At 41.3% G+C, this 14,597-nt stretch overlaps 1 protein-coding gene across 1 annotated transcript; it reads right to left on the bottom strand.

Moving 5' to 3' along the window:
• Positions 1–261: 261 nt before the first annotated feature.
• LOC145394815 (uncharacterized) lies at positions 262–13,495 on the bottom strand. The gene is made up of 10 exons (XM_080268604.1): positions 13,341–13,495; positions 11,542–11,649; positions 10,882–11,020; positions 10,378–10,512; positions 9,549–9,722; positions 8,726–8,855; positions 5,449–5,561; positions 4,208–4,371; positions 2,029–2,497; positions 262–478 (listed from the first exon to the last, which is right to left on the bottom strand). The coding sequence occupies exons 1-10, from the start codon at positions 13,453–13,455 to the stop codon at positions 310–312; spliced, it is 1,716 nt and encodes a 571-aa protein (XP_080124730.1). The 5' UTR covers positions 13,456–13,495; the 3' UTR covers positions 262–309.
• Between the last annotated feature and the right edge of the window lie 1,102 nt (positions 13,496–14,597).

The raw sequence follows: 14,597 nt of genomic DNA on the forward strand, positions 1-14,597 counted from the left end.
GCCTCTCTCTGTATGACAGATCTGCCAGACTGGGGACCATTTTGGTTGCTGTTCTTTGTATTCTCTCAATCTTGTTTATATCTGTGTGTGTGTGTGTGTGTGTGTGTGTGTGTGTGTGTGTGTGAAACAGAGCATCTAAGAAACAGGTTGCTGTAAAATCGTTTATCATGATAGAAGTATCAGAGTTGAATAACACATAAAGCACTGTAACTAGTTATCCTCTGGCCTGTTTTACTGCCTACAGCACAGTTCTTCACATCAGTCATCTCTGGTGTAAAAAAGTTAACCCTAAATTTGAAGTGTACACATTTACACTTGGTTGAAGTAGTGCATTTGACTGGTGAGTGGGACACGTCCTCGTACTAAGAAGCTCCAGAAGTTCTTCATCTTTTCTCGACGTGTGACTTTGGCCAAAGGGTTACCCAGTTTTAGTCTGCATAGGGTGGTCTGCTGGGACCCAATCACATTGTACTGGTAGCTGCAAAGATTACAAAAACATTAGTAGTGGATACATGCAAACAAACTGATTATAAAATTATGTACAGGCAAGCTTTGTATATGTGTATAAAGATGTCTTCCAAAATAGTGCAACTTCTTTCTTGCAACTGTTACTGTATACTGGGGAACTGAATATTCAGCCTCACACCAGGCTAGCTGAGTGATGCATGTGTTTTCCACTCACCCCTGCAATTATTATAAATTAGCTTTGTACTCGTATTACCAGCCAGAGTTACTGTTTATGTATATTGTTACCATTTGTATGCTGGTAGGGTGTTTAGCATAATTTTGGTCCTTCTATCCTTCATCCAATCACTAAAGGGAAAGGGTGACTTGGCTGAGTGGTCAATTGCGGAAAGACCTTTATAACGGTCTTCCTATATTTGGTTTACATAGTTCTGGTTAACACAGGAACTTCCCAAAACCTAGTAACAATAACACTCGAGGTCTCCTGTACAGAACACTGTGGTACTTGAATAAATTCCTTGAAAAACCAGTACCAATTTCTCACAGCATGCATGTGGTTTGGGTTTGGAATAATGGGTCTGGATAGGTTTTCCCCTAAATGATCAGTATCTTTTACTCTAAATGGCACCCCAAGGAAGACTTTTGGCCATCCTACAAAGCCACTCAGGCATTATAAATGGTGACAGGAGGAATCTAGCAAACTGAGGAGAGGGTGCAGTGCTCTTTATTTCCTATCAGAATTTAAAATGTATTAATCAAAAACCAATTTTACACTGAAAGCAAGTGAAATTAAGAGGCATTCATTTAATGTATTTTGACCCTGCCTAAGACAGCTCCATTTCTTCTTCATGCAGCACATAGTAAGGTTGTAACACACACATGTGCATGCACAAATACACACATGATCCACTCAACAAACATGGATAACTAAATTTCTAAGATAATAAAGCAGATTAGGAGCAGGTACATAAGCACTTAGGCTTCATGTGATGATTTAAAAAAAAATCTGATAACTACCATTATTAGCCACGAGAAAGGGCAGTGTTTGGAAACTCCCTGTACTATTGTTTCCAGATGATACTGTGCTGTTAAGTGAAGACGAAGGGGAGCTGCAAGGCTTGGTGAATGAGTCTGGGAGTGTGTGTAGATAATGGAATCTAAAGATGAATGTAGGAAAGAGTAAAGTTATGGTCATCGAGAGAAGTGAAGTCACTGAATGTACAGGGAGGTTGGATGAGGAGGAAAGGGAAAATGTTCGTGTGTTTAAGTACTTGGGTAGTGTGATGAGTAAGGATGGAAGTTTTTGGATGAAGTGCTTGAAAAGATAAAACAAGGAAGAATGGTTGCTGGTTTTTTGAAAGCAGTTTTAAGAAGCAGGGAATTGGGCTTGGACGTAAAAAAGTCGCTGCATGACAGTACTGTGATACCAACTTGAACGTATGAAATGGTGGGGGAGAGGGTGACATGGAGGCGATCTATTTGCAGCTACCCCGTACGGGATTAAGACATCTGGTAATAGACAGATAGATAGACAGCTACAGTACAAACTTTTGTTTCACTTACTAAAGGAGGTGAAATGCCCATATGAGTGAGGCAGCATTACAGAGAATCATCAGGAAAGTCCACATGTTTTCATTCATCAAATGTGTCACTGTGTTTATAATCCTCTCTGCCCAGCCTTCATTATCATCAGTCTTTGTGATTACTGGGTTAGCACTGTCAGCTACCATGCCATCTTTCAGCACTTGTGAGGTGGAAAGTGAACAGGCAGCGTGGAGGAATCCAATCATAAGGGCTATGTTGGTGAATATGAAGATAACAAAACGACGGTGGTTGTTTGCTGCCACACAGGTGTTGAGGAAGAGGCAGTGATGGTCAGTTTGGTAATAACATGCACAGCAGAGTCGGCAATGGTGTGATAGTGGTGGTGCAGCCAGTTGGCACTCGGAACAGTATCCCCGCACAACACCCTCACCAACCCCTCGCAACACCTCCTGCAGTGGCCCTTCACCACACACTCTCCCAGGATCACCTATAATGCAATATCACAGATAAACACAAAAAAATGATATACTGCACCACAGACCCCCACCTCCTTCCCTTCCCCCCCAAATTGCAATAAATAAATATCAGGAAGTTATCCAGGCACCAGAGAGAATAAACATTAAGCCTTCTTATCTTATGCCACACACAAATGCAGTGGAGCTAAGGGATTGATCTCTACTCACACTGACATATTTTGTGCAAAACTATAGGATGTCCACTCATCAAACCTAATGAGCACTAGAACATATTTATAGTGCAAAGACTACAATACTCCACATGATTTTAAAGTAAATTTAAATTACTGCTGATGATAGCAGCAATGTATGTAATAAATGGTGAAGGGTGGAGTATTTCAGATCTGTTGTATGCAGATGATGCTGTGCTACTTACTAATACAAGAACTCTGAAAATTGGTGCAGAGTTTTATGGATGTTTGTGTGTGTTGTGCTTAGAAAGCAGATGCAGATATGGGTAGAGTGATGGTTGTTGAGAGAGGTGATTCCCAATGTGATGTTATATTGAATGAAGAGAGACTTGAAACTGATAGTACCTGGATGTCATAATAGAAATGAGAGGTAAATATGCAAAGGAAGAGAAAAGTAAGGTGGTACAGAGCAGAAAAATGGCTGGTACTATGAATGCCTTGACATGGAACAGAGGTCTGAGTGTGGCAGCTGTAAGAGGACTGCATGAAGTGGATGTGTGACTTTCATGTGACATGAAAATGAAAAGCAGTAAAGCTGGAGTTGAGAAATGTGCAGAGAGTGGAAAGGATAAGAAATACTCATATTGTGATTCATGAAAGATGTGGAGTAAGAAAGTTTGTAGGCAACAGAGCTGAAGTAAGTGTGCTTAGAAGGTATGGTCATGTGGAGAGAATGGGTATGAACAGGGCGGTGAAAAAAGTATACGTAAGTGAGTTTAAAAATTTGTAGGCAACAGAGCTGAAGTAAGTATGCTTAGAAGGTATGGTCATGTGGAGAGAATGGGTATGAACAGGGCGGTGAAAAAAGTATACGTAAGTGAGTTTAAAAGGTGTGATATGTAGTCAGCCAAGAGTGTGGATTGATATGATAAATGAGGTTGTGAGAAAGAGAGGCATGGAGGTTGATAATACTAGGGAAATGAAAAGGAACTGAACCAGTCAGATGAATTTTGTACAGGTTTTGGCATCCTTTATACGACTGACTTTAATAGGTAAATATGAAACACATCTGTGTGGAAAGTGTGCCTGTGAGGTGAAGTTAGGACTGGGGGACTACGTGTTGAATGAATGTGTGACCCATGTTGAATGACTGTCTGCTGTGACAGTGAGGCATATGAGGTTAGTGTATTATCTGTGAGGCTGCAGTGTACTGCGGGGGAAAATGGAATGTTTGTGAGCTGTATTTTGTGGTGGACTGATGCAAGGAAGGCTGATGATTACAAAGCAGTCTGGCAAGATTCACTTGTCTTTCTGAGCAACCACATGCTGTTCTCATATATATACATGGCATCTTGTAACAGACTTTATGTTACCTGATTTCCATTTAGTACAATTAACCAAATTATCACATCACAAGGAAAAAGAAAAAAAAACAGTAATTACCCAGTATAACAATAATAATAAAGGATTGGATGGCAGATACAGAGAATGATATTATTTAATAGAAATAATATTTCATATAAATAAAAAATGGTCCCAGTTCCTACAAACCTTTGACTAGCTTGTAGAAGAGCACGAGGTGAAGACATGCAAGGACCGAGACCATCACTGCAACGTGTGGCTGATGCCGAGGAGCCTCCAGGGCCACCACATAGCAAGCCAGTGTGGTGAAAAGACCCGCAGTGTATGCTCCTAAGTAGATGGGGTTTGGCCACCTGATGTACAGACACATATTCAGACACAAGGAAATGAAATACAACATTGGGATAATAGGTGAGAAGAGATACAGAAGTTAATCTTTCTAGTTCATGAACTCTTCACTGGTGTGTGGAGTAAGAGAGGGTTGCTAAATGAGTTCCTTACATCAACCCTTCCCTTGGATCTGTTCAACAGAAGTTATATTCCATAAAACGGCAATATATTTCTGGACGAGTGTAAGCTACAAAGACCAGTTTTCTACGTTACTTTCTAGATTCTAGCATGCAAGGTTAGTCATCTGTTTCTTTCACAGTGGTTGCCAATGTGGCCATTACCTGGCTCTGTCCTACTCATGTCACGTTGTAGTGCCTGCTCTGCCGTCCCTCCCCACTCGTACTTGTCTATTATTATTAAGCTATTATTACAGTACATTATTTATTTTTTCTGTTTATCTATTTATAACCGGACACCTCAATCCCATAAGGGGTAGTCACAGACAAATTGCCTCCATGTCACTCCTCTGCCATTAGGTTGCCCTTCCTCCAGCTCACACTCTCCTTTCTCATATCTCTCCACCCCATCCCTCCTTCTTATCCTTAGTTTCCCCCTCCACCTCACTCACATATGCTCTTCTAGCCAATCTCTCATTCTCCCTCCTCACCACACAGCCAACAACCTTTTTAAAATCAACAATGGATGGAAAGGTTCTACTCCACAAGTGCTGTAGAAACAATTTACGCATAGAATATGGATGGCTTTTGTCTGTGGGGCAAAACCAACAATTTCTACAATTAAAAAATAGGTAAGGAAGAACATATGTCCTCAATGGGCACTCTGTATACTTTTATTTTCCGTTTCCTGTTTGCGGAGCCCACCCATCCCATTTATATGTTGAAAATATGGTAATGATGACAAAGATGATGTCTGATTCTGCACAATATTCAGTGTGTGTATATGGGAGGGGGGTGTGTGAGCTGGGAGCAAGGCAGTGAAATGGCAGGGGACAGGGCGACATGGAGGCGATTTGTTTGTGGCCACCCCTTACAGGATTAAAGCATCTGGCAACAGTATGGAATAAGTGAAGAGTGACAGACCGTATAGGATGTTTTAAACGGTGGTTCTGCCTAGCCATGACTGTGAGGGTCACTATGAAGACTGGTAGGCAGACAGTCCATTGGTGGTGAGGAACGGCCAACACGGACACTGTCTGCAAAAGTGTTAAGGTACAGTGTATCAGCATGTAATCACAAACATGGAAATAACCGTTACAGGAATCTTAATCTGCCTATGGAAATTTCTGTCAAATGCCCTTTATATCACAGTATATGAATGTTTTGTCATCCTTCTCCTTAACTTGTACCATGCTGGGCAAAAAAATAAACCAATACCCCTCCATGCCATCCGATTTTAGATTTTTTTTTTTTCCTGGCTAAATGGGCTTAATACATCAATATAAGATCCCTGGCACTAATAAAGGTAATCCCTAAAGCCAGATAGTTATTCATAGTTGAATCGAGTCAGGATGGTGCCACTCTACCTCTGAAATCTTCGAGGTTACTAAGAGAGCAAAGCGGCTGTGAGCTTGTGAACTGATTTTGGATTTCTTTTTCTGGCTAAATGGGCTTAATACATCAATATAGGATCCCTGGCACTAATAAAAGCAATCACCAAAGCCAGAAAGTTGGCTGAATTGAGTCAGATTGGTGCCACTCTACCTCTGAAATCTTAAGGGTTACTGAGACAGCAAAGCATCTGTGAGCTTGTGAACCGATTTTTTATTATTTTTGTGGGTAAATGGGCTTAATACATTAATATAAGATCCCCTGCACTAATAAAAGTAATCACCACAGCCATAAAGTAGGTTGAAATCGAGTCAGGTTGGTGCCACTTGACCTCTGAAATCTTCTAGGTTACTGACAAAGCAGAGCGGTTGTAAACCTGTGAAGACTCACTCGCCTTCCACGCTCCTAAGTCAGTGTTGTAAACATAGCGGAAAAATGTCTGAAGTTAGCAAGATACATTACTACCTTCCATATTACTTAGGTTGCTTGCAACGACTTCTCAATGCTGCAGGATGTAGATCTATGTCACTGGCGTTTTTGAACGGGACATAGATCTATGTCGCTAGCACAGTATGGGTTAAATCATCAGGCAAATATCAAATAATGAATGTGTGACAAACATCAAGAACAGTACAGTAATACTTACAGGTATGTCAGATCCAACACTGTCCCACAACCTGTCAAACATTTCTGGCTGGTGAAGAGCTTCCACAGTGTGAGTATAAGTAGTGCCCTGTACATGGGTGACAGTTGTTGTTGCTTAACCCCTGTCTGTCTGGTCAGGCAGACCCACAGACCACAGGAAAGAACTGCTTCTCTGGGACTATCCAACAAGTCCAATACACCATATAAGGATCCTGCACCCCCCTTGTAGGAGACAACACCTCACCAGGATCCTTCCCCTTGTAGAGATGCAGGCAAGTATGGGGAGGTTTGGTTCAAAGGTGGATGCAGCAGATGTTCCATCCAGGATGCACAACACCTCCATGTGTAGGCTCTTCATAAGTGCCAGTACATAGGTGACTTACATTACTGTAACAGTAACAATATGCACACACACTGTACTGAACCACTTATTATTCACTCTCTTAATCACTCAGCTAGCTGGTTGGTGGAACAGGCCTTGAAACCGGCTCACTGTCTCATTACTGAATCACATTGCTTGCAAACCAAATTTATGGTTATTTGTATCATCTAATGGGTTAAATACCTATACAGGCAACTCCCCAATTTCACAGAGGTTAGGGGACACAGACCCCCATGAATTTGGAATTTTCACATAATTTGGACGCACCCTCCCAAACTGCCCCTATGGTAGCCTATAATCCCTGTAAGCCACTAGAAACTATCACAGGACCCTAAAACTGGCTTAAAATACCACAAATATATACTGTACTACTGTACAGTACAGTATACAATTTACTTCAATAAGAAATAACCTGTAAATGGGACCTCTCATGATTGATCACTTGCTAAAACCGCCTCAAAGAACTTGGATTAATGTACAGAGTCCGTAACTTCTTCACTGATGAGCACTTAGCTGTAATTTATAAGAGTCATGTGCGCTCTCAGCTTGAATATTGCTCACCCTTGTGGAATGGATGTGGAGAGGTTGCATTAAAACAACTAGACAAAATTCAGAACAAGGCTGTTAGAATTATTAACAACCCTGCCATTACAATTAAATTACCTTCCCTAAAATTAAGAAGGAATGTTGCCTCCCTTGCATTATTTTACAGATATTTTTATGGCAAATGCTCAGATGAAGTTGCGTCCATGGTGCCACCCCTCCGTGCCTTCCCTCGTGCTACACGGGCATCTGGTAATGCTCATGGCTCGAATGTCACTCAGCCATATTGCAGAACTTCTGCCTATCAGAATTCTTTCGTTCCCCGTACTGCATCTCTTTGGAACTCGCTTCTCCAGAGTTGTTTCCCTCCAAACTTCAACCTACAACTGTTCAAGTCTAACTGTTACAGATATTTTATGAACAGAGGACACCAGTAATCTGGTGTATGGATTATTTTTTTTTATTCATTTGTTTTTCCTTCCTCTGTTCTGTTATTATATTAAAAAAAAAAATTAAGGCTAATTTGGGACACACATGTGGTAGCACAAGTTATCACACTAACATGCACAAAAATTCATTAATAGGGCCATACTTTGCTCTGCAGTATAGCACAGCACTGCAATTAAAGCATTTGCACAAATGAAAGCAATAGGGTAGGACAATAAAGAGAGTTAGACTGAGCCGGTGAAGGTTTATATCCAAGGGGTGGTTGGGGTTTATTGCTCACGCAATGTCACTCAGGGATGAATGAGGCTGGTCACTCTCATCTTAAATGTCAGGACCAACTTGCCTAGCCCCGGGCTCCTACGCTCTTAATGGGGCAACGTAGGACTGGATGATGAATGAATGAAAAGTTAATCAGTACAGGTACCTTGTGAGAGCATAGCGGAAGTGTTTGCAGCGATAGCGCAGGTGAGAGAGTGAGAGAGAGGGAAAGCAGCGCGAGACCAGGTGCGGGGTATGTATGGATGTGGCCTCCTCATGAAACAGCGTGTGGCTGGCTAAGTGCGGGAAACAACTGATGTCGCGAAATGCCATGAATGCCTCCCAGTGCTTTCTACAGACTCAGATCACTGAAAACATTTTTACTTGGGGAAAATCCGCATAACAGTGGGGACTGTGAATTTGTGGGGTTGCCTGTACTGGATTTACTGAATTCTGAATATGGAATGCTCACATACCTAAAATACTACTGATCTGTATTTTCATAAGGTCAAGTACAGTACAGTATATACAGACCAGGCTAGCATAAAACAAAGCTGCTGGAGTAGCCAACTGAAGAAGCCATGGCCAGTTTGGCGATTCAACACCACCACTGCGCTCATATTGCCGACTCCAGCGGTCATACCACCGGCGGCAGTCAGGAGACCTGTGGCCATAATACACAAAGTGTACAAAAATGCTTAACTACTGTGTATGTGTATACATATATGTATTATTCAGACTTATCTTTTCATACCTATGAATGAAGGAAGACAGAATCTAAAGAGCAAGTTAAAACCTGATGGAAGGAGTAACCAACTACAAGTCTGACCACTTAAATGGATCACACACTTAATCAATCATCATTCAAGCTCTCAAAATCCAGACTCCACCTTACCAGCATGAATATCCACACTTATATGCTTCATACTGCCTATCGGCTGGAATCCATCTGACTGCTATCACATCAAGGAAAAATAAAGGTGGATGCCAAATCCTTGTCATACACTCCTCCATACAAAATTCTTCCAACCAGCTTCATTCACTGTCAGTTCCCATGCCTCATCAACCTCCAGTTCTTTGCCATATCTATCCATATTCATCTTGGTCTGCCTTGCCTCCTCCCACAGTCAGTCTTGCTCAGATCTATCTTTTTCACCACTGTTAACCTCATACCACCTAAGCATACTTTCTTCAGCTCTTGTGTTAACAGAATTCCTTACTCCAGATCTTTCACAAATCACAACATTTCACATTTACACTGCTGATGAGAGATACCTTCAAGTGATGACACTGATATAACCAGGCAGCTGGGTTCACATTCACAACAACAACAACCACATCAACAGTCCCTACTTACACTGAAGTGGTAGCGTGTGCTAGCTGTGAGGGTGTGAGTCCATCATTATTGCGGGCAGCCAGCAGCTGTTCTCCCCCTCGGTACAGTACAGCCCAACCTACCCCAGACACTCCACTTTTAGCTGCTGAGTGTAGTACAGTGTTCCCTTCTCTGTCCACAGAGGTTCGGCTCACTCTTGGGGAATAGATAAATTAATATCAGTCCTCAGTTAAATCTGTTTCTCCTGAAGTAGTTTTGTTATTAAGCTGCTGATGAATCAACACTTATTCTTCTCTAAAAGCTCATTGTGATGCATTATATGGCAAAACTGAAGTGAGAAATTATTTTATATTAGTGTGTGCTTTTAATCCTTCAGTCATAAATTAAGCATGCTTGATTAAATTAGCATTTTCTCCATACACCCTAGACTTCAAATGAGGACTGACTGATTCATCCAAAATGAATATGAGATTGCAAATATAATTATGGTGGGCAGGGGTGCCCATCATCCACCCAGTCAATACAGTGGTGCTCCCAGGTGACTTTCAAGCCAACTGGTTTCTACTAAACCAGGAAACTATCTACTATTCTACAGTATGTAGCAACCATATAACCAAATGATGACGGGTGGTTTAGTATAAGACATTCAAACTGGATTGAGCCCATTTAGGTTTACATTTGAGGATGGTTAGGGTTTATTGCTCATATAATGTCACTCAAGGGCAAGTGAGAGTGGTCACCCATGCCTTCAAAATTATCTGCTAGTACTGCTGTTAAAAAAAAAAAAAAAAAAAAAAAAAAAAAAACATTATTGGACTGAAGGAGATATTTCAAGTATTAGGTTACTAACTTCTTGATGTTGATGAGATAGTCCATTAGGCCAAGGTGACCACAGGCAGCTGCTGTGTGTAGAGGTGTGCTGCCACGGCCGTCCTCTGCCTCAAGGTTCACATCACACACCTCAGCCAAATACTGCACTAGTAACCTTGAAGCCACAATACAAAATTAGTACCTAACTCTCTCAACATCCACACAACTCTAGAATCCCACAGTTAGCTAACCCTCTCACAGTCCACACAACTCTACAGCCCTATTTCATTTAGTGTCAGATAATTTTATTCAGCTGAATACTAATCACAGAAGTCTAAGCACTGTCATCAATAACCCTTTCAGAGTTGGGACAATTCTAGTTATATGTTCACCTCATTCACTTCAGCCAAGTATAGCACTGCATTAGTAACCTTAGACTAATATGGCAGGGTACCAAACAAGTATCAGGCAGTTCTACTGTATCCACAACCTGCATCATATTATGTCAAGTACAGTATGTATAAGATAACACAAGTTCACTTACAGGGAACCAGAGATGGCTGCACAGTGTATAGCAAGCCTTCCTGAGGCATCTGGTACAGCAGGGTCACCTCCATGCTTCAGTAATGTCACAAACACATTAAGTAGTCCTCGGCAGCTGGCTACGTGCACAGCTGTCTCACCTACCATATGGGGAGATTATGTGTAAATTTACAGCAAGACATAAACACCAAAAGCATCATCTGTACTACACCCATTTTACACAAGCTTGGCTTAGAATTGCTCTCTCTCGATCTTGAATACTGAGCTGTAGCATAAGACTAACACTAGAATATGATTCTAGTCATAAGAAGTGCTATGGAGAGGATGCAGAGTCAAAGAATTATCTTTTACTGCCACTCAGCTACATGAAAAATGCTGCAAAAAGGGCAAAAAGGTTGGCCAAATTAGAGAAGAAAAGTAAAATACCAGTAGTTCATACAATCAGGTCATCTTTACCTCATCTCTGTTATTCTCAGGTCACTGACATATGTAATGCAAATACTGGAGTAATGGAAACTCAGTAAACAAGTAAGTAAAGTAATAACAACAAATGGAGAGAGAGAGAGAGAGAGAGACAGACAGACAGAGAAAGTAGCAAAGGAATGTTGTAGTAAGGTGTCTGGCAACAGGTAGTATGGCATATGGGCATAGAGCAACTAACCTGCCTGACTTCTAAGGTTGGGGTCGGCACCATACTGCAGTAATAGCCTCACCACAGGCAAATTCCCCACCATAACTGCTTTCTGTAGTGCTGTCCTTCCATCATAACCTGTACCGTAGCACCAATGTTTAGTCACCACACAGCACAGTGCATATAAACATAAGGCAGAATATTTCTTGGCGATTCTGAAACATAATATAACCAAACTAGTATTCCCAGTAGATCATATGTACATCATCTACAGCTTATACACTATAGTTTGTGAATGAAAAAAATCAACCTTATCTGTTCCTTCATTTGTACAGTCTATACAAGATAACATTACACATAGGCAGGCCATTTTTCTATTAGTTTTTAAATCCCCAAACAGTTATGTGTTAATGGAAACCCCAACTGACAAAGAGATAAAAATTGCCTCACTTGACCCTGTAAGTAATGTTGTCAGGCTTGGAAAGAATGTTCTGGATACGGCCACTGCAGAGCTTTTTATTTAGCCGTGAGCGTTAAAATACCTGGGTACAGCGATAGAAAAAGAGAGGAAAATGTGCAAAAGAAATGGAAAGTAGAGTGACACAAGGAAAGAAAGTAGCTGGAGCTATGAAGGCCTTGATAAGAGACAGAGGTTTTAGTGTTAAAGCTGCGCGAGGCTTAAATGAAGGAGTGTTAGTGCCAACTTTAACATGTGGGTGTGAGATTACGGTGTGGCATGAAAATGAAAAGTCAAGAATGAGAGCAGTGGAGATGGGGCTGCTGAGGAATGTATGTGGAGTAATAATGTGATAAGTGAAAGATGCGAAGTGAGGAAGTCTGTGGGCACCAGAATCAAAGAGGGTGTACCGTTCTAAGATGGTATGGTCATGTAGAGGGAACGGACAACAACAGAGTGGTGAAAAAGGTATATCTGAGAAAATTTTAAGGAGGGAGGAGGCGAGGTAGGCCAAGAAGAAGGTGGAGGGATATGGTGGATGAGTATGTGAGGAAGAGAGGTATGGAAGTCGGTGATGCTAGGGGACTGACAAGAGATCGAGCTGGCTGGATGAATGTTGTGAGAAGAAATGCATGATCAGGGATTTGGCACCCATTTTTAACGTGACAGCATCTGGATTGACTCCATCGGATACGTTTATGTGAAGCTACAGAATGTGGTGAATGCTTTTGGTATATGAGAAAGAGCCAGGATTCCGGGGGACTTGAATGATGAGTGAATGGAAGCGTGGCCCACTGGAGTGAGCAAACTTGGGCTGTCTGGATGTTACTACTCCTCACCCTGCCCATGGGTGGGAAAGGAGGTCCAGACGATGATGATGATAAGCTTCCAGTTGATATAAATATAATGTATAACAATATCATTTTGACAGACGGATGACATTCATTTTATTAATTCTTGGCATCCCCAGGCTGCTAAGGACAGATTTTTTTTTTAACTAGCGAGGTTGAACATAGCCATCATTAATCCCTTCAGGGCACTCTCCTATGATGAGTATATTCATTTGGGTATGGCAAAAGTATTACAAAAATAATATAGTACCAAAGGAGTTAGACATGGCAGCTTTCCATAATAATTCAAATGTGAAAAATAAAACAAGCATTAAGAGAAACAACTTTTTTAATGTAAGCGCAATTAACAAATGGTACAGACTGCTGGAAAGTGTAGAGATAGGTCCAGTGTTAGTGTATTCAAGAAGATATATATACTCGTATGACTTGTATCAGACTGATACCTTTATGAGCTTTAGCTTCCCTGCCTCTGTGTTACTGTATCAATTATGTAAGCAAAGAAGATGAGTAGGGTAGCCTACCTGTGGCATCAACAATGGCTGGGTTCTGCTTGACAGTGGCCTCTAGGGATGGGGCCGGTAGAGATAATGCCAGGTCAGCAAAGTTGTTGAGTACGCTGGCTGTCATGACCGCCATCACTATGCCACAATATACGCGTCCTGGCTGTGTCCTTCACTGATCAGCACACATGCATCTGCAATTTAAATAACTGTAGCTAGTCATGTTGTCTTTATCCATCTATATCAATTTACCAGTATGTTATCTATGTATTTATGTTGTGCAAAGAGGAACTCTGCTTAGCTGCTTTAATCCAGTGATATACCATATTATTTTTACTATCTTTGGATAATTTTATGCAATTTATGATATAATTTTCAAGCTGTAGGAGTTAGATACAGTCTTTGTTGGCCATTTCACTGCAGTGATGTTCCCATAAGCTCTGCTGAATTATCTAGTAAATAACAGGATGTAGCTATAAAATATGTTACCCTATTCTCTGACATCAAGCTGTCCTTCCTCCAGCTTACACCACCTTAACTGGTTGTCCCAAACTGCACATTTACTCTGTTTTTCTCAGCTTGGATTTTCCATGTTTTCCCTTCTTGTCATCTAAGCTACCTAGAAACAAATAAGATGCAACATGGGGAAAAAGGAAATTATTTAGGAATAAGCTGTCCAGTCCCCTCCAATGAAAACAAACTGACTATAATAATTAAAATGTGCCTAATAGCCTTAATTATTATGGAAGCTGCATCAGCCAGAGTTAGCCTTAACTCTGAGAGAACTTAACTGCAAATTCCTCACTCAGGAAAGCTGTTAGTGCACCAACAATCCAGAACTTTGAGTGCTTTCTGGATAGCTGTGAAGGAACTATCAAATTCTACAAAAGTACCGTTGAAAGTAAACTGCAGTATGCCTATATCGATGGAAAGCAAACTGCACTAATCCTGTATCAGTGGAAAGTAAATACCTGAAACAAGATATTCAATCACTTGAACGAGTACAGAGGAGAGCCACAAAACTGGTCCCAGAATTGGCCCAGCTGCCTTATGAGGAAAGATGTCGCCGCCAGGAGCTACAAACGCTGCAGGATAGGAGAATTAGGGGACATGATCGAAACATACATACGGATTTAGAGGCCATCCCCTACACTCGTTTCTTCCAGAGGAACATGAATTATTTGAGAGGGCACTCCCTCAAGCTACGGAAGCCAGGCCATTGGAGGGCAGTATTAAAGGGTAACTGGTTCTCCAACAGTCATTAACTATTGGAATGCC

The sequence above is a fragment of the Coenobita brevimanus genome, chromosome 28, assembly GCF_032717465.1.
Source record: "Coenobita brevimanus isolate Jiangsu-jjx chromosome 28, ASM3271746v2, whole genome shotgun sequence".
Classification (NCBI taxonomy): domain Eukaryota; kingdom Metazoa; phylum Arthropoda; class Malacostraca; order Decapoda; family Coenobitidae; genus Coenobita; species Coenobita brevimanus.